The sequence below is a fragment of the Plecotus auritus genome (assembly GCF_963455305.1).
Source record: "Plecotus auritus genome assembly, chromosome: 4".
Taxonomy (NCBI): Eukaryota; Metazoa; Chordata; class Mammalia; order Chiroptera; family Vespertilionidae; genus Plecotus; species Plecotus auritus.
In genome coordinates this window covers 410,132-429,379 of record NC_137775.1, presented here as the reverse complement: position 1 = coordinate 429,379, position 19,248 = coordinate 410,132, and the positions used below count along the sequence as shown (strand labels likewise).

Here is a 19,248-nt window from a genome sequence, read left to right as displayed (position 1 = left end):
CGTCCAGGGGGTGTGAGGTGCTGCCTCGCATCTGTTTCCCTGGTGACTAAGGATGTCGAGATGCTTCCATGGGCTCATTGGTCGGTGGTGTCTCTTCCGTGGAAAAACGTTTGTTTAAATCCGTTGCCCATTTTTTAAAATGGAGTTTTCTGCGTTTTTGTTGGGTCGTCCGAGTTCTTTGTGTATTCTGGACACCAGACCCTTAGCAGGTACATGCTTTGTCGATACGTTTGTAGTTGGTAATTTGTCTTTTTGCTTCCTTCATAATGGATTGTTCTCTCCTTTTGAGAGGACCAGTTTATCTACTGTTCCTTCCGTGGCGCGCGCCTTTGTGTCATTTAAGAACCCGTGGTCCGGCCCAAGGTCATGACGGTTGGCCAGGGTTTTCACCTGCGTTCGGTGGTTTTGCTCTGACGTTCAGGTTGCTGACGCGTTTTAAGCTGCTTCGTGTGTAGTGCGAAGTGTGGGGGGGTGGGGGTCAGCGTTACTGCTTTGCACGTGGAAGGAGAACGAGTGTGTGAGTTTACTTCTGGATGCGCTCTGTCCGGGTCCGCAGGTCTGTCCTGCCGCCAGCTCCACAGTCTTGAACACTAGCGTTGTAGGAAGTTCTGAAATCAGGAAGTGTGAGTCGCCCAATGTGTTTTTACGTTCATTGTTTTGGCTTCTTAGCGCCCTTGTGACCCACGTGAACCTGAGGGCCCTCTCCGTTCCTGCGCGAGGCTGCTGAGATCTGTGGAAGCTGCACGGGAGCTGCGGGTGCCCCGGGGCTGCCGCCTCCCCCCACGGGACTCTCCCGTCCTTCACAGGAGCGCCTCCATCTCCGTTCCTTTCAGCAGAGTTTTACGTTTTTCTTTATAGGGTCTTCCCGCTTTGGTTGGGGTCCTTTCTCGGTATTGGAGTGTACTGGATGCCGCGGTAAATGGATTGTTCCCTTCCTTCCCTTCCCGTCACTCACGGAAGATGCGTGACCCACGGCTCACCTTCCCTGCCGACTCCGTTTTTCCGCTCTGTTGAGATGCAGTGGGCGTGCAGCGTTGTGTGAGTGTACGGGTCACACCATCTGTCAGTCCCAGGAGATACGGCGGAGGAAGGAGCTTGGGGTTAGAAAGAATCACCTGTAAGGGCCGCAGCGATGGACGTGGCATCGTCCGTGTGACATCCCTGTCCAGCAGCACTGATCCCCCCGGAGCGGGTCAGCCCGACGTTGCTGGGGCGCTGCCAGGGCAGAGCCCGGGTCCACACCCCCAGACGGAGCCCCAGAGTCAAACCTCCTTCGGTCACCGTTCACCCGCTTTAGCCTTTCCTACACCCTCCCCTCCGGTGACCCCACGCGGGGCTGGGGCTGCGTTCTCTTTGTTCTCTTGTCCTGTTGGCTCATGGGTGCTTTCAGGTTCAGGTTCCACCTGTGAGTGGCCCAGGCGGGTCTCAACCTCCCTGTGCGACGTATTCCAGTGACGATGCCCCCCAGCCCGCCCCTGCGTCTGCGACGGCAGCGCTCCGCCTCTGATGGCTGAGGGGGACCCCACTGTGCATATGCACCACATATTACAGTGCAGTGTGTTCCTGACACCACATAGAAGAACAAGGATTCCATCTTTTTAAACAGGAAAAAGGGTGTGTTCTGGTCCAACCAAGGACAACTAGACGATTTCACAGGCAGGAAACGAAACACGCTGAACGTCTGTATAATAAACAGCTCGTTGGCGTGTTCACGACACGGGGTGGGGCGGGGGGGAGGGGGCGACGGCAAACCTCCCGTTGGGGTATCCCCTTCCTCCCACCCCACCCCCCCCCGGGTGGAAACTCTTCTTTTTAAAAAAGGGAGAGAGATCCATTTCTGTAAAAACCTTTTCACAGTTTATTTTCTGCCGTTCATCTTTAAAGTATAAAATGAGGCTCTCGCTAAAGGCAGGGTTCCGTGGTGAAGCGTTGACCGTGTGAACGAACAAATAAATAAATATTTACAGTCTTTGGCAAACCAAGCGAAGTCTCATCCATCTGTACGAGAAGATGGTTTAAAAAAAAAAAACATAAATAATTTACAAAAAATATGGTACATTCTAATATTCACATCGCCATCCCACACCGCTGCGGCCTTCGGCAAACAGCGCCCCACGGAGGGCCACCCCCTCCCCCCTCAGTCACGTCCGCCACCCTGTTGTCGTGGGAACAGAAGTCCACAAAAAAGTAAGAAGTGCAGCGGAGTACAGAAAGCCAACCTCAGAGGGAGCAGCAAACCGACTTTATCAGTGAACTGTGTGGTGGGGGCAAACGCTTCGGGGGCTCGAGATCTGGCCTCGAAAGGAAATGGGAACAGAAAGGAAGGAGTCGCCCCGTCGGACAAGACCAGCTTCTCCGCTGAGACAGCCCCTGCGGAGAGCTCACACAGCTTCAGCACCAAGGAACCCGACCCGCGTGGCCGGGTGCCAGTCACGGCAGCTTTGGCCAGACCCGCTGCCAAGCAAGGCCAAGCCCTCACGCTCGGAGAGAGGACGGGAGGAAGGTCGCATCAGAGCCACCGGCAACGCTCAGCATCATTTATTTATTCTACCGCATTTTACAGCACGTTGTTCCGACAACATAAATTATCGAGCCTCGTGTTTCGACAGGAAGGTCCGCCGTAACCGCCTTTGTATCGTTATGTGCTGGTCAGGTGCTTATCCTAGAACTCGCACGCCCTCCGTGGCCCCGACAGAGGTCAGGGAAGTCCTGGGATGACCTGCCTGCTGTCTTCCTTCAGGAAATACGGGCACAGCATGTGTAACGGGAGCCTCAAGGAAACCCATCACCCGATTAGGAGCAGGTGCCTCTGCCATGGTCTCAAAGCCCGGCGGGCACTGCCCATCTCTGCCTGCCTGGCCTCGGGGCAGAGGTGGGAGAGAAGCCAGGAGAACACTCGATCAGACGTGGGCCAGGTGGCGACTGGTGAGCTCTCCCGAGTCCCTGACAGCTTGAGCAGCCATGTGAGGGCCCCCTGGGAGGGCACCGCCAGGCCCCACCTAGCCCGTGTGCCAGCCAGTGGGCAGGATGTCCCCTCCTGGGCAGACCCCCTCTCTGCCGAGGGGGGGCTGTCACTGCAGGAAAGATTAGGGGCGGGGTTTGCCTTGCCCGGCCACGCCCCACTTCAGCCATGCGGGAGCCTCTTCCTGGGGGAGCTAACGTGACGCGAGCGTGGGCAGCCCCACAGGAGCGGCAGCAGCGGGGTGTGAGCCGTGTGGGACGTGCTGCCGCCTGAGTGGCGATAACGTCTCGCGCACAGTATGCCCTTCAGCTCCGCGTGCACATAAACACAGTCGGCAGTCACCCTTTACACGCACACGTCGTCTCTTTAAGCAAACAAGAAGAAACAATGCCACGGCGGTGGCCACGCCACGTAAAGTCTCGTGTGCCATCACTGCTTCCTGGGCGGGCTGGGCGTCCATCTTCGGGGCCCACTGGCATCTGCCCTCTGGAGGCACTTGGGCTTGGGGTTGAAGGAGGTGAAGAGCCGCTCGAAGTTAAGGTCAAGGTCAGAAGACGCTGCCAGCGAGAGAAGCCGGGGGCCAGGACGAGGAGGGGTCTAGTAACAGCACCTACAGTGCGTGCGGGACACGCGTGCGGCCCGTTCACACATCTAGAAAAACAGTCCGCGGTTAGGACGGGCATTGGTCTCATTCTGTGTTCTTTGACCTACAACCTGAAATGCCATTATTTCAATCTCTAAAAAAGACATCCCTGCCCCACCAGGATGGCTCAGGGGTTGAGCATTGACCTATGAACCAGGAGGTCACGGTTCGATTCGGGGCACATGCCCGGGTTGCGGGCTTGATCCCCAGGGTGGGGCGTGCAGGAGGCAGCTGACCCATGATTCTCTCTCATCGTGGATGTTTCTCTCTCTCCCTCTCCCTTCCTCTCTGACATCAGTAACGGTATATTTTTAAAAAAGAATTCCACACGTGCTGGATGATGCGTGGATGCAGACCTGCAGGGAGGGGACGGATGTCCAGAAAGGCCACTGGCACAGGACCAGGACGCTGACCGGAGGCAGGAAGGTCCGTCAGCCCTGAGCCCTCCCTCGGCCTCAGCGTCTGTGTCACGTGTGGTCGGAGCAGCAGCTCTGAGCCTCACTTGCCTCGTGGCCCAAGCGGTGTTTTCTGGCCTCGTGGGAGCCAGGTTCCCTCCAGGTCGGTAATCATTTGAGTCAAATGCACTTGTAGAAAGAGCGCTGAGCCTCCTCCCTGCCTCCCCTCCTCCCTCCTCCTCCCTCTGGCAGTCTCTCCCTCCCTCTCTCTCTCTCTCGCTCTCGCTCTCGCTCTCGCTCTCTCTCTCTTCCTTTCACACGGGCAGTGCTGTCAAGTCCCACTAGGGGCCTGGAGGTTAGAGAGCGCCGGACGTGTGGTGGGCGCCATGGATGGGTGGGGCTGTGAGCATTTGCTAAGTGTGTGGCCTCCCACATTCAACTTAAACCATTACAACAGCTCAAGCTGAGCAAACCAGCATCTGCCAGGGCCGAGCCCTCGCTCACGCCACAGCCGCGTGACCGAGCGCACAGGTGCCCCCGCCTGCCTCCGGCCTGGCCGTCCCGCACCCACCTCTGCATTCGTACTTGAGGTCCGAGAAATAGACCATTTCTTGAGAGAAGACAAACAGGCCCAGCCGCCCGCCCGCGTAGGTTTGGTCGTAGATGGGCCCCGAGTCCGCCATGACCTGCTTCCCTTCGTGCACCAAGACCCTGCGGGCGGGCGGGGGAGAGGGAGGGCGTAAACTCTGGGGAGGGCTCCTGGGAGGAAACTGCTTGCTCCTGGCCATGCCCCAGCTGCGACTCAGGCCTCACCCCTGTCCCTCACCCCCATCCCCATCCCCCTCCCCCTCCCCATCCCCATCCCCATCCCCCTCCCCATCCCCCTCCCCATCCCTCATCCCCCTCCCCATCCCCATCCCCCTCCCCATCCCCATCCCTCATCCCCATCCCCATCCCCATCCCTCATCCCCATCCCCATCCCCCTCCCCCTCCCCCTCCCCATCCCCCTCCCCATCCCCATCCCTCATCCCCATCCCCATCCCCCTCCCCATCCCCATCCCCCTCCCCATCCCCATCCCCATCCCCCTCCCCATCCCCCTCCCCCTCCCCCTCCCCACACCACAATCCCTGACCCAGAGCAGGGGGTTGGCCATGTCTCTGCCTTTCAGAGCCAAAGGCAGTCCGTACAGCGAGCAGCATGTCCTTCCGTCCCTCAGGAGCGGCTCACCTTACGTAGCCCATCCAGGGCCTGGGGTCCGGGGGGCTCACCTTATGTAGCCCGTCTGGGGCCTGAGGTCGGGGGGTTGGGGGGCTCACCTTACGTAGCCCGTCTGGGGCCTGAGGTTGGGGGGGTTGGGGGGCTCACCTTACGTAGCCCATCCGGGGCCTGAGGTTGGGGGGGGTTGGGGGGCTCACCTTACGTAGCCCGTCTGGGGCCTGAGGTTGGGGGTGTTGGGGGGCTCACCTTATGTAGCCCGTCTGGGGCCTGAGGTTGGGGGGCTCACCTTACGTAGCCCGTCCGGGGCCTGAGGTTGGGGGTGTTGGGGGGCTCACCTTACGTAGCCCGTCCGGGGCCTGAGGTTGGGGGTGTTGGGGGGCTCACCTTACGTAGCCCGTCCGGGGCCTGAGGTTGGGGGTGTTGGGGGGCTCACCTTACGTAGCCCGTCCGGGGCCTGAGATTGGGGGGGGGTTGGGGGGCTCACCTTATGTAGCCCGTCCGGGGCCTGTGTGTCAGGTGCCACCGGTAGGCAGTGTAGTCCTTCCAGCCAATGTTTTTGGGGTCGTGCCACAGCGTCCGCACCTGAGAAAACATCGCCCCGAGTCCTGAGTGCAGTCACAACAGCAAATGGGAACGGGGGGTGTTGCTCTGCATACCAACCCCGCGACCCCGTTCATAGAATAAACTCCAGGGTGGGTGGAGAGTTACCGGCAGGGACCAGGACGTTCAGTGCTAAGAGCACAGCCCTGAGCCGGGTCACGGAACCAGGTTCTGGACCCTCCACGCCCTGAGCCGGGACCGTGGGAGAAACACCTACTTTTAAACCGTCTCCCTGTCTAATTGGCCAGAGAATCGCCCGTCATGTTTACAAAAGTTCCAGCTCGGTGCCTGTAATTGGGGGAGACTCAGGGAGGGGGTTAACGTAATTGTCCCCGAGTTAAGGACAGAAGAGAAGGTGGTGTCCTCAGGGTGGGCCGGCTCCCGCCCTCACCTGCCCCGCCGTGTTCCCCGTGTGCCACAGCGCGTTCCTCAGGTGCTCGCCGGTGCCGGTGGTGGAGTTGACCACCTTGAGGGACACGCCCGAGTAGCCGTAGGCGCGGGTGGGCTGGTCCTCCCAGTAGGTCTGGGTCACCTGCTTCCACATCACCACGTAGAAGCGGCTGCTGGACTGGTAGCCGAAGACGAAGCCGGCGTAGTCGTCGTCCCGGTCGGTGTTCACGTAGAAGGTGCCGCTGAAGTCCACGGACCCGAACTCGTCGAAGCCTGTGCGCGAGGGGCAGGGCCGAGGCGGTCAGGGCAGCCTCCCGGCGCCGTGCCCGCCCCACCCGGGCTCTGTCCCTGGGTGCGAGCACACGCACAGGGGTCGTCTCTGCAGACCAGACCCAGGGAGCCACACAGAGCCACACGCGCTGCGCTAGTGACGGCGGTGGCTCAGGGTCACACAACCAAAGGGCAAATGGCCTCCTAAAACCAGCCTTTCAGAGACGAGGGCGAGGCGAGTGCCAGCTCTAAGCAGAGGTGGCTACGGCTGCGGGGACGGGGCCACGGAGGACCCCCGAGCCCCCTGTGGCTGTAAGGAGCCGCGTGGGCACGGCGGCCCCGACCCGGGAGGGCGCGCCGAGGCTCACCCACGGCGATGCCAGGGTCCGAGTTGGCCGTCTGCACCAGCTCCTTGCCCTGGTGGCGGATGACCCAGTTGGGGTCGATCTGCGTGGTGCCCTTGGGGTCCAGGTGCACCATCTGGAAGTTCCTGAAGTCGGTCTCACTGATGGCGCTGTTCTCGGGACACACGTCGTCGATGTCGGGGACGCTGTCGTTGTCGAAGTCGTCCTTGCAGGCGTCGCCCCGCCCGTCACCTGCCACGAGGACGAGACGGCCGTCAGGAGGGGCCGCGCCGGCCTCAGGAGCAGCTCTCGTCCCCGGGAGCCCGTGGCGGGCGGGCACTGGCCGTGCACTGTCACACCCACCGTCCACGTCCTCCTGGCCGGGGTTGAAGACCAGCCGGCAGTTGTCACGGTCGTCGGGCACCCCGTCGTTGTCGTCGTCCGAGTCGCAGGCGTCGCCCCGGCCGTCGCCGTCGTGGTCGGCCTGGTTGGCATTGGCGATGTAGGGGCAGTTGTCCTGGTTGTTCTGGTGGCCGTCCTCATCGATGTCCTCGTTGTCGTCACACTGGTCCCCCACCAGGTCGTTGTCCACGTCGATCTGGGGCACAGAGCACCCGCCGTGAGCGGGGTCTCGGGGACCCTCACCCCCGGGAGCGGCCGGTCTGCGGGCAGGGGCGGCTCCCCGAGATCACTCTGCCGTCTACACACAGCCCGGCGGGACCCGGCTCGCCACCCCTGCTCTCTCCACGGGGCCTCTCCCTTAGGGAGACGGGAAGCTGTCCAGAATGAAGCCCTTTCCGACATCGTCCGCGGTCACACACGGGGCGGGCAGCGGCAGGTTTACAGTTGTTCGTGTGGAAAATAATACGACAATTAATAAATAATAATGCAAGAATAGCCCTGGCCGGTTGCTCAGTGGTTAGCGTGCCGGCCCATGGACCGAAGGGTCGCAGGTTCGATTCCTGATCGAGGGCACGTACCTCAGTTGTGGGTTTACTCCTTGCCCCCAGTCGGGGCCCATGGGGGAGGCAACCAGTAGATGTGTCTCTCTCACATCAATGTTTTTGTCTCTCTCTTCCTTCCACTCTCTCTAAAAATCAATGGAAGAATATCCTTGGGTGAGGATTAAAATAATAACAATAATATTGCAAGAATAACCTCTGTGCCCTAACCGGTGTGGCTCAGTGGATAGAGAGTCGGCCTGCGGACTGAAGGGTCCCGGGTTCGATTCCGGTCAAGGGCATGTACCTTGATTGTGGGCACATCCCCAGTGGGGGGTGTGCAGGAGGCAGCTGATCGATGTTTCTCTCTCATCGATGTTTCTAACTCTCTATCCCTCTCCCTTCCTCTCTGTAAAAAATCAATAAAATATATTTTTTTTTAAAAAAGAATAACCTCTGCTCCATGTGCTCACAGCTGTAAACCCACAGCTGCTGCCGCTCTGCCTCCTATGAACTACATACACATGTTCTCACGTGTCTCCCGAGGCAACTCTGGGAAAGCCAGAGCCGGCTGAGCCGGGAAATAAGTGCAGACAACGCGATGGAGACGCGAGGCCCTCAGACCACACGGCGAAGCCTCAGTCGGTCCAGCCGAGGCCACCGAGGCGCGAGGGCCGAGCTTGGAGGTCAGTTCGGCACATGTCCCCGTGTCGGGCCTTGGCCGGGTTCAGGGACGCTCACAGGGACGTACGTGCATTTATGTCTGAGACTGAAAGGCCCGGGCCCCAGCCCCGCTCCGACACCCCACGGCCACCCACCTGGTCGGGGTTGTGCACCAGGGGGCAGTTGTCGCAGTGGTCGCCCACGCCATCGCCGTCCGTGTCCCTCTGGTCCGTGTTGTAGACGTAGGGACAGTTGTCCCGCTCGTTGAAGACATCTGCGGGGAGAGGGCGTGGCCAGTGGAACAGAAGCACCGAGCTCCCGTCACCGAGTCCCTGACAGCCAGGCTCCCGCCGGACAGAGGGGGTGAGTGAGGAGATACGGCTGCGTGGACGCGCCTGGGTGCCGTTCCCGTTAACTTTCAGGTGGCACCCGGGTGGCCACTGGCTGTGCCCGGTCAGCCGGAGTCCGCGGTGCTATTCTCCGAATAGCCACTTAGGACACGCGCCCTGGGTGCCGGGGCGAGCGAGCAGCTGAGGCTCCGAGGCCCTGGCACCGTGCCCACATGAGCGGGAAAGGAACGGGCACCGATGTGGGCGAAGGTGGCTGAAACAGATTACGAAGAAACCTAAAACAGATTACGAAGTCCATCGAGACAGGAGCTGTGAAGAGACAGAGGCTCCCCGTGGACCACGGCGTCACCCTGTCAGTGACGAGGCAGCGAACACTCCAATCCATGAGCCCCAGGAAAAGCGTGAGACAGGCCTGGGGTGTGGGGGGAGGGTCACCCAGCTGCAGGGCAGCAGGAAAGGAGCAGAAGCTGCGACCCGTCCGTGGCCGCGGGAGCGACGGGCGGACGCGAACAGCTCCGAGAGGCGCCGCCTCGTCTCAGCCGTGGGGCAAGCTGAGCGGGTCCAGCAAACACAGAGCAGAACGCGGCCAGCTTCACTCAGGGTCTTAGACACGCCCGTGCGGGCGCGCGGCACTGACCGTCGCCATCGATGTCCACGGAGCAGGCGTCGCCCTCGCCGTTGTGGTCGGTGTCGATCTGGGCGGGGTTGTGCACGTGCGGGCAGTTGTCGCAGCGGTCCCCCACCTCGTCCTGGTCGTAGTCCAACTGGCGCGGGTTGAAGAGGAGCTGGCAGTTGTCCTGCAGGGAACGCGGGGGAGGAACTAGAGAGACAGCCCAGCAGACACACCGTCCAGCAGAGGTCAGAGGTCGGGGCCAGCGCGTCTGCACGGGCGCGGCCAACCCAGCACACGCCTGACCTCAGACCGCTTCCTACTTATATGTGCACCTGCCTCTCTTGAACATTTTGAGATTTTCTCGCGCAGAGATGACAGCATACACTCCCTGGTGAAGGCAGGTGCGTAACTACGAGTGAGTGAGTGACTGAGTAGATGAATGAATGAATGAATGAATGAATGAATGAATGAGTCAGTGGGTCAGCAGAAGGCAGATGCAGCAAAGCTGTGAGTGAAAGCTGGCACCGTCCACCCTGCAGGTCCCGGTTAGGTGTGGCTGTAACACTGCGCCACCAGTGAGCAGCGCGTTAAACTGTTCGCAACGCTTCCCGCCGGCGCCCGGCAGCTCCAGGCTCGGCCGGTCACTCCTGTGGTGAAGGACCAGCCTTCTCGTTGGTGACGGTGACACAGGCAGGAGCCCCGTCACGACAGTTCACGGCGACTGTTTAGCGTGAGGCTCTCATCCCTGACCCTCTGCTCCTGACCCAGCGCAGGCTCCAAGGACGCGGACCCTCCCACCTTCTCGTCGCTGACGCCATCGTTGTCATCGTCGTCATCGCAGGCGTCGCCGATGCCGTCCTTGTCGAAGTCTTCTTGCCCGGAGTTGGGCAGCAGGGGACAGTTGTCCTGGGACCAGAGGAAGCACACGTTAGGACGCCGGGCCTTCCTGCAGGAGGAGCAGCGACAGCTGGGGGCCGAGATGGGGCCTCACATCTGGGCTGCCCTGGAAACCACGTCACCACCCCTGCAGAGTCAAGACCACCGACGCCGTCCTGAGCCCAGGACCCCGTGACGCCGCTCAACGCCTGAGGAGGGACGGCTGCTCCGAGGAAATACGGCTGCGGACCGAGCCCCACCGTCCCTTCTCCTTCTCGTGAACATCAGCTCGTCCACCAGGAGGCCACAGCTCCAAGACATCACCTCCGGGCCGGGCCAGAGTCTGGGACGGTGCGGCGACTGCTGACGGCTCGCAACCCAGGCCTCAGGCTCCGGATCACTGCCCTGGGTCCGCCCTTCCCAGGGGCAGGGGCGTGCGTGACGCGCCACCGATCAGGCTTTAGAAACATCACAGGTCAGGGCCGAGCTGTGCAGACACCGACAGGACGGGACGAAGCACCCCGAGGGGGTCAGGGGACAGCCCACCCAACGGGTGGCCCGGCCTCCCCCCCTCCCCCCGTTGGAGACCTCGGCGCTGTGTCCCAGGCGCCCTCACCTTGATGCAGTGGTAGGTGGCGTTGGTGGCACAGACCAGGTTCTTGTTGGGCCAGCCGTCCAGGTCCGAGTCCTCCCCGCAGATGAGCCCGTCGCCCGCGTAGCCCGTCTGGCACTCGCACTTGTACATGGGGTCGCTGAAGTGGCCCAAGTAGATGCACTCGGCCTGCCGGTGGCAGCGGTGGGTCTTGTCCCGGCACGGGTTCTCGGGCTCACACACCTGGAGGAGGGCCACACTGGTGGGCACCCCAGGACCCCAGCCCCACTTTCACGGGGCCCAGGCCATGAGCTCGGGGCTGTGCGACCCTCCCAGGAGGGCCTCCCGAGGATGCCTCCGAGTGACAGGCGCTGGGACTCTGCTCCTTCGGGAGCCACCCGGAGGCACTCAGGGTCCCCACCGGGTGCTGCCGACACCTGTCAGAGCCCCGGTGATACGGGAGCTGCTGACTCAGGAAAAACCGAGAGCTGGTCCTCGTGGGTCCTGTGGCCGCAGCTGAGCTCTGCCCCCACGTGGTCGGCTCTCGAGGGCCGTCTCTCCAGAACGCTGCCCTTCCCCCGTCTCTACCCGCCGTCTCCCCAGTTCCTGGCTGGCTGTTGGGAAGGCTGAGTCACAAAAGGGCTGTGCCGCCCTGCCCACCTGCTTTCCCGTCTGCGCGGCCTCCAGGCCGACCCCGAAGGGCTGGGTGCCCTTGTAGCGAGGCGGGCAGGGCAGGCAGTGGAACCCGGGGTCCGTGTTGACGCAGCGCTGGGACTTGCTGCTCGTGGAGAAGCAGACATCGGTGACCAGGGCGCACTGCGGGGACAAGCAGGGGTGAGCCGCCCCGCCTCTGAGGCGCCCCTCCGCCCTGCCCAGGGTGGGCACCCACTTCGTCCAGGTCCTCGCAGTGGGTCCCGTTGCCCAGGAAGCCCACTGGGCAGGAGCCGCAGGACCAGGAGCCGTCGGGGAAGCTGTTGCACTGGGCGCCCGGGAAGCAGGGGTTGGACAGGCAGCCGTCTGCGTGGGGAGCAGAGCGGTCAGGGCCGCTGGTGGGGCAGCCACGGAACCGGCCCAGGAGCGACTCGGACACTCACGGAGCCCCTGGAGGCACCGGGCAGGTCAGCACTAACGTTTGGTTGTAGGGAAACTGAGGGACGTAAGGGGGGTGACGCGCAACCTCGGGGGCCGCACACGGTAGGCGCCGCTCATGGGGCGGGGGGCGGAGGGCGGAGGGCGGAGGGCGGGGCGCCGCGCACGCTGAGCCGTGGAGCTGGGGGATGCGCGTGCGCACCACAGGCTGCAGGACACGGTGTGCCGCCTGCGCGCACGGTTCCGCTCTTCCAGAAACCAGGTGCGGAGGCGCCTGTCGCGGTGTTGGGGGCGGGACCTGTGTGCCTGCGTCGGCTTTCCTGGTTCTCTGTGTCTCTCCTCCCCTTGGTCAGAAGGAAGCCCAGCGGTCACGTCGGAGCCCGTTGTGGCCGCGGGGACGGGCGGCGCCGGGCGCTCACCTGCGGGGCAGCCCCGCTTGTTGCACATCTGCTGCTCCGTGCGGTCGCCCACGCAGGCCTTCCCGCCGTGCTGGGGCTCCGGGCTGTTGCAGACGCGCGTGCGCTCGCGGATGCCGCCGGCGCAGGTGACGGAGCAGGCGGACCACGGGGACCAGGGGCTCCAGCGGCCGTCGACTGCGGGGAGAGCGGGGACGGGACGGCGTCAGCCGGGTGCCCTGCGGGCCGGGCGGGGGAAGCCGTGACGCGGGCCTCCAACGCGGCGGAATTTGGCGAGAAGCCCTTCGGTGACTGAGGTCAGGGCCACGGAGCTGAGGGTCTCGGAAGAGAAGTCACAGCCCCTTTGGGTGTGGAGGTGACGGGGCTGCGGGGACCTCGGTAACGTGCGGGGAGGTGTGACCTTGAGGTTCAGCGTTAACGCCCCTTCCCGTCACCCCACGCCTTCCTCTGCGTGACAGGACACCCAGGAGCTAGGCTCCCGAAGGAGGTCCTGGTGCCGGGACCCACATTCTCTGGCGTCCTGGAGTCACGCCCGGCAGCTGGCCGTGTCCGGCACCTCGTCTGGGCACCGGCTACACCCGTTCTGGTTCTGGTCCACTGTGCAGGTTGGTGGGACTTACCTGCACGGGCGCAGACGAGGGCAGCGCCCAGCCCGGGTGCTGGGCATCGATGCCCAGGGCTGCCTCCAGGCCAGCCAGCAAGGGGACTGGGCACCTTCCTTCCATCTCTCGGGCCTGCCAAGCCCTGGTCCCAGCTGCCCCCACGCGCCCGCCCCACCCGCCTCGTCCCACTCACTCGGGCACGGGGCGCCCTGGCAGCCTTTCGTCTCGCGGCCGCCGCCTTTGCAGCCCCTGCCCCCCATCTGGGGCACCGGCGAGTTGCAGAGACGGATCCTCGTGATGTTGCCGAGCCCACAGGTCGCGGAGCAAGAGGACCACGGGGACCAGTGGCTCCAGCCGCCGTCCTGCCGGACTAGCACACGAGAGGCGCGGGCGTCAGCGGCGGCCATCGGCCTGGAGAGGAGGGACCCGCCGGAGCCTGCGGACCAGCCGGCGCCTCCCAAACCCACCCCCCGGAGCGGCCCCGGGACTCACTGCGGTGGTCGCACTTGCCCAGGCTGCAGGCCCGCGTCTGGATGGAGGGCCCCAGGCAGGTGTTGCTGGTGACATCGCAGGACCTTCCTCTCTGCTGGGTGCCAGGCCCACAGGTGACTGAGCACTGGGTCCACTCCGCCCACGGCGACCAGCCCTCCTCGCCATCGGCCACTGGGAGGGAAACAAGCCGGTCAGGCCTCCCCGGTGATGGCGCAGGAGGGACGGCCGGGACAGAAGCCCTCGGACCTAATTCAAGGCCTTGGAGACGCTGATGGCTGGGCAGCGAGGGTGGACAGCCGGGTGATGTGTCCCTGGGCACGCCGGCCTGAGCCGCACCCCGAGAGGAAAGCGGGGTGCACCCGCACTCACAGGGGAAGCAGGATGGGCAGCAGTCCCCCTCCAGCAGCGACGGGTTGGCGCAGGTCACTGGCGGGCAGGAGATTTGGTGGCAAACGGTTTTAAATTTCTGCGAGGAAAGAACGGCGTTCATGTAGCCTCTCAGAGAAGTCAGCCGCGGGGCTGGCAGGGTGGAAAGGCCCCTCGGATGGGCACAGTGGTCTCCACCCCACAGACCCTCAGTCGCCCATCCCGGCATCCAGAGCTGGCCCCTGCGCCCCCTGCCTGCCTCCCCAGAGCCATGGCCACGGAGACCGTCCCGGTGCAGCCGGCGGGCGGACAGGGCTGCGGGGTGGGCTGGTGCTGCGTAATGTCCGAGGCACCATCTGCGGAGACGAGTGACGGGAAACTCGGAGGATGACCTGAGCGACCCACGGGCCGCCCCGGGTGTCTCGGCTGAGCCTCCTGGCCCTCGTGGAGCTGAGCGGACCTAACACAGCTGGAGGGCCTCCTGGCGGCTCTGTCCACCGCCTGTGGCCACTGGTGACATGGGCCGTCACCTCACCCCCCTGGACTTTGCTTTCTTTATGTGCAGAGCAGGGAGGCTGACGGGTGTCATGCTGTGGCCACCTCTGTTCCCCCACGCCCGCTCTCGCTGCCCCGCGCCCGACGGCCCGCCAAGGCCGGCTGCCCCGCCAGCGCCAGGGGCTGAGGAGCGCGGGCTGAGGGCCTCACCTTGCAGGTGCATCTGGTGCAGCTGTCCACCACCCAGGTCTCATTTTCCGCGAAGAACCGGCCGTCCTGCCAGCACGCGGACATGTTCCTCGTCTTCGGGGGCCCCCCCATGAGCTCCCAGAGGACCTGGTTGTCGTTGGACTGGAAGTCGGGGAGGTTTAAGGACAGACAGGAGCACTCGGTGGCCGTGCTCCCGTGAAAGCACGTCCCTCCCCACAGCTCTGCGGGCCCAGGGGGGCAGGTGTGCAGAGTGACTCGCTGCGACGTGCACCCATGGAGGGAGCAGGTGTGCAAACCGCGACACGCACAGACCGCTCACACCCGTGGCCTGGCCAAGCCGACACCTCGCGGGTGTCACTTCACCTGACACGTGCTCACCACCCCACCCCTCGCTCCTGGTGGAAAATTCCAGAAGGTGTCCTTGGTCTTGCTGTGCCCATTCCCTCGGCCCCCACCCACCCTGGGCAGTCGGGACGGGCTCGCCCTCGGCTGTGTGTGCGGGCGGGGCTGTGACTGGCCTCCCCGGCACCCACCACTTTCCGGAGGCTCTCGTGCAGCTGGTTGACGACGACGCGCAGCCCCGACAGCTCGCTGGCCATGCTGCCCAGCTCCTCGCAGGAGCGCTCGCACACGCCCGGCCTCTGCGCTGCGCTCGGGCCCACGTACGCCGTGGTGACCGCGGGGCTCAGGTGCAGCGTCTCCGTGTTCTCGCTGATGGCGTTGGCCTCCGCTGCGGGGATGTGAGGGAGGCCTGGTCGGAACCCCCTTCAGCGGGAGGCCTGTCCCACTCCTGACCCGCTCGGACTCGGCGCTGAGCCCGCCCAGCAGGGGGTCAGACAGCCCTGGGTACCCGTTCCCCCGGGACGTTCCTGACTCCGTCACACGTCCTGCCCGTGTTCTGACAGCTCCCCTCTTCCTCCACCGAGTTCCCTTCCTCTGTCGCCTGTCCTTGTCCTGCCTCAGGCTTCTCCTGCCTCGCCCACACACGGCGCGGTTCTGTCGAGGTGGCATCTATGCACGTACTGTAAATTCTCCCTAGCCCGCATTCTCACGCACACGCGCACGCGCGCACACACGCGAGCAGAAACCCACCCAGGACGGGGAGTGTTGCTCAGAACACACCTACCTCCCTGGCTTTGCGGACAGCCTTTCCTGCTGAGCACCTCTTCCACCGAGTTGTCAAACACTAAGTAGACGTTCTGCAGCAAACCCTGCGGGTGACAAGGAGGAACACGGGGATGGGCAAACCACAGCAGGGCGGCCACGCGACGTGGGTGAAGTGGAAACACGAGGCCCGTGGACATGGGGGTGTTTCTGAGCCTTCACACTCGGCCCTGGCACCTGGGGGCGGGGCATCCTGTGCAGGTCCCCGTTGGAGCGGCCGGGGCGTGACCCCGCAGTGGGCGTTAGAGAGGAAGGAGGTGGCCTGGGGAGCTGGGAACTCTCCTGAGCTCCACCTGTGGGGTGTCCTGGGCCGTCCTCCTGGCTCGGGCCTCCGATGAGCACAGCAGCCTTAATGCCCTGGAGACGTCTGCGGGTCCGACCACAGACACAGCGAGGAGCCGAGAGCAGTGTCCCCACAGCGTGAGCGTAAGAGCGCGCAGGGCCGGGGCCGCTTGTGCCACGGGAGCTTGCTCACCCCCGCCGTGACCCTGACACTAACCCTGACCCTTGGCCTGGCCACCAGAGATTAACCCGGTAACCTCTGTAGGCCCGTTACTCAAATGACCAAGTGAAGCCCACACTTATTTCCCAAGAGCACGGTGTCTGGGAGAGACGGGCCTGCTCGCCCTCCATCGTGGTCCTGACGCCGGTGGCGTAGAAAGACCCTCTTCCCGAAGGCGTTCAACGAGACGCGCACGGTGTCACCCCCTGCCTTTCTCAGGAAAACAGCTGTTCACCCGTCCACCCGTCATGTCAGTAACGAGGCGGGACTGGGAGGGAACATTCGGGTCAGGTCCCTCGATCTCATCAGCCTTCGTGCCGTTGGTGCAGGTAGGGAAGGGCTCCTGCGACAACTCGTCCTGCTTGTTCCTGGCATCGTGTGTGTGTGTGCATGGTGTCTGTATGAACACCCGTGCGTGTGTGTGTCGTGTTTGTGTACGTACAGGTGTGAACATGTGTGAACGGGTGTGGTGCTTGTGTGTGGTTGTGTGCACAGGTGTTCATGTGGGTGTACATGAGCAAGTGTGTTTGTTGAAGTGTTTGTACATGTCTGTGCATGCCCACACATGTGACTGTGTGACCTGTGTGTGCACATGTGTGTAAGTGTGTGCGTGTGCCTGACCCACTCTGACACAGGCCTTGTACCAGGAGACGCCCACCGTCAGCGCTCCCACAGCTCCGCGGCACCTCGCCGGCTCATACGCACCCTGAAGTGGCTGTCCCGGGCAGAGCCTTTGGCCACGTACATCTTGCTCCTGTCAGTCGCCAGCTGCTCGTAGAAGGGCTCGTCCAGCGCGAAGCTGTCGATCAGGGCGCAGCCCACGTGCAGGCTGAAGGTCTCACCCGCCACCTGCACCGTGACGTTCTTCCACTGGGAGTCGGCCAGGCCCACATCCTCCAGGGACAGCACGTGCTGGGTGCCGTCCACCCAGTAGGTGAGGTCCAGCGTGTCGGCCGGGCCGTTGGAGACCAGCTCGAACTGCCTGTGCGCGCCGGGGCCCTCGAGGGCCAGCAGCGTGCCCCGGGACTTGCGGTCCTGCCGCAGGCTGGCCGTCAGGAAGAAGCCCTCCCTCTGCCGCATGAGCCGGGCGATGCGGCTCAGCTGCTCCGCGCTCACCGGCGGGATGTAGTCAAACCGCACGAAGCGGTAGGCCGGCACGCCGGGGTCGGGCCCCCGGAACTGCTTGGCCCCGATGGTCTTGCGGTTGATGTTGCTGATGCTGAAAAGGTCGAAGGCCGTGTCCTCATCCTGGTCACCGGCTGCCCAAGGGAGCGAGCAGGGTTACGGACGGCGGGGCCGGGGCAGGGGCGTCCTCACTCGGTGCAGATGGGTTTAACGTGCCAGGAACTAACGAGGCCACCGACACCCAGGTCCCCGTGCCTTCTGTAGAGCCTCTCAAAGGGGGGTCCCCAAAACAGCTGGTCCCCTTGATGGGCCAGCATGTCACCAACCACCTCACTTTGTCCAGCCCCCCACCCCTCAGGTGACCCCCCCAGCCCCAGCGCAGGTTCCGGCCCCGCCACCGACTCACCCTGAGCTCCGCAGGAGGCCCAGAGGGCCGGCAGGACCAGCGCCCAGAGCATCCCGCCTCGCAGCTGCTGGCGCCTGCAAACATCAGAGCCGGTCAGTTCCAGGGCAAACCTGGGTGCGGGCTCGCTCCCTGCTCGGATGACCAGTGACGACAAGCCAGCGTGTGGCCAGCTGCTGATGGCACGGGAGGCTCCGTTATAAACCGTCATGACCCGGAGGCAAGCGCTCCTGCTCTGGTCCCGTGTGCGGGCGGCAGAGGAGGCAGGAGGGCGTCCTCACCCCTCGGCTGCTCGGGGGGGGGGGGGGGGGGGGCAGCCAGGACCTGGGGAGGCACGCGGGTCTAGAGAAACGTCAGCGTGTGGCCGTGACCCTGAGGCGTGTGGCAACCGCCAGGACGACCACGTTACGCGTAACCTCCTCGAACACAGTAAACATGAACTGTGCACGCGTGAGGAATGAGCTGAGTGCGGAGCGCCGTAATAACAGAAACCAATCACGCGCCCTGGACACGGCCTCCTCGCTGGCGCCGTTCCGCAGGCAGGCCTGTTTTTCCGTTCCTGGGATTGTCAGTTGGCCGCCTCAGCAGAGGCTGGGCCAGGAGTCAGGAGACCTGGCAGCGGCGGCGGCTGCAGTTAACCCCTGCTGGCCTCCCGGGTCCCGGGTCCGGCTCCCTCGTCCCAGGAGGGGCTGGGCACCCAGGCCCACCCTCCTGCGCTGCCCGGGCCCTGAGCCCAGACCCTGAGCCCGATTTCTCTCTAGGCAGGACTGCCAAGCGAGGTGGGGTCTCGGTGCCTCTCCAGAAATGTTCGCCAATGGGCCCTGTCCCTCCGGGGCGGGGGTGGGGAGGCCCCAGGGGACGGACGGGTCCCCAGAGCCCTGACGCCTGCTTTACACCATCAGCCCCCGAGGAGTCGGGAGCCTGGCCGTGGGCAGGCAGCACCGGGGAAGCCGAGAGCCCAGGGCAGCCGGACCTGAGCGCAGAGCTGCGCCGTGGGGGCGGGTTGGGGTGCCGGCGAGCCGCCCCGTGCGGGTCCCCCGTCTGCAGGATGGGAAGTCGCCCTTTAACGTGCCCGCCTGCCAGCGGGTGTGAGGAGCGTGTGCAGGGGGTCCCCGAGCACAGCACCCACACGTGTTGGGCACCTGGACGCGCGCCCGGTGACAGCCCGGCGCAGTGGCAGTGAGCTGTGTCGGCGGGCTCCTAGGAGGACTGGGGGACGTGAGCGAACGCCGTGTCCACGCCCGCTCAGCACGCTGCCGGTCAGCGGCCCAGGCGGCCGGCCGTGTGGCCTCTCACCCCGAGGTGCCTCCGCCCCACGGTCAGCGGTGAGGCTGGCCCATCCAGACGTGACCTACACTCCTGGTGCCAGCTCCGCGTCCAGGCTTCAACAGAGTGAATGACCTCTGTTCCGACACGGACCCTGTGCTCGCTGAAACAGAGGTGACTGTCTGTCCGTCTGTCTGCCTGCCACACGGGAGTGAGGGTCTCGTCTCACGGGATCGAGACAGCCACCACACCTGCGGGCA

The 19,248-nt window shown here is 64.0% G+C and overlaps 1 protein-coding gene across 1 annotated transcript; it reads right to left on the bottom strand.

Annotated features, from left to right (window-relative positions):
- Positions 1–1,837: 1,837 nt before the first annotated feature.
- THBS2 (thrombospondin 2) lies at positions 1,838–17,786 on the bottom strand. The gene is made up of 21 exons (XM_080664652.1): positions 17,726–17,786; positions 16,900–17,453; positions 15,655–15,739; positions 15,062–15,258; positions 14,529–14,669; positions 13,827–13,923; positions 13,458–13,628; positions 13,159–13,335; positions 12,367–12,540; positions 11,748–11,875; positions 11,519–11,674; positions 10,883–11,101; positions 10,189–10,296; positions 9,415–9,574; positions 8,583–8,701; positions 7,187–7,421; positions 6,848–7,075; positions 6,211–6,482; positions 5,704–5,801; positions 4,572–4,711; positions 1,838–3,613 (listed from the first exon to the last, which is right to left on the bottom strand). Exons 1-21 carry the CDS (start codon positions 17,775–17,777, stop codon positions 3,606–3,608), a joined length of 3,519 nt encoding a protein of 1,172 aa, XP_080520778.1. The 5' UTR covers positions 17,778–17,786; the 3' UTR covers positions 1,838–3,605.
- Between the last annotated feature and the right edge of the window lie 1,462 nt (positions 17,787–19,248).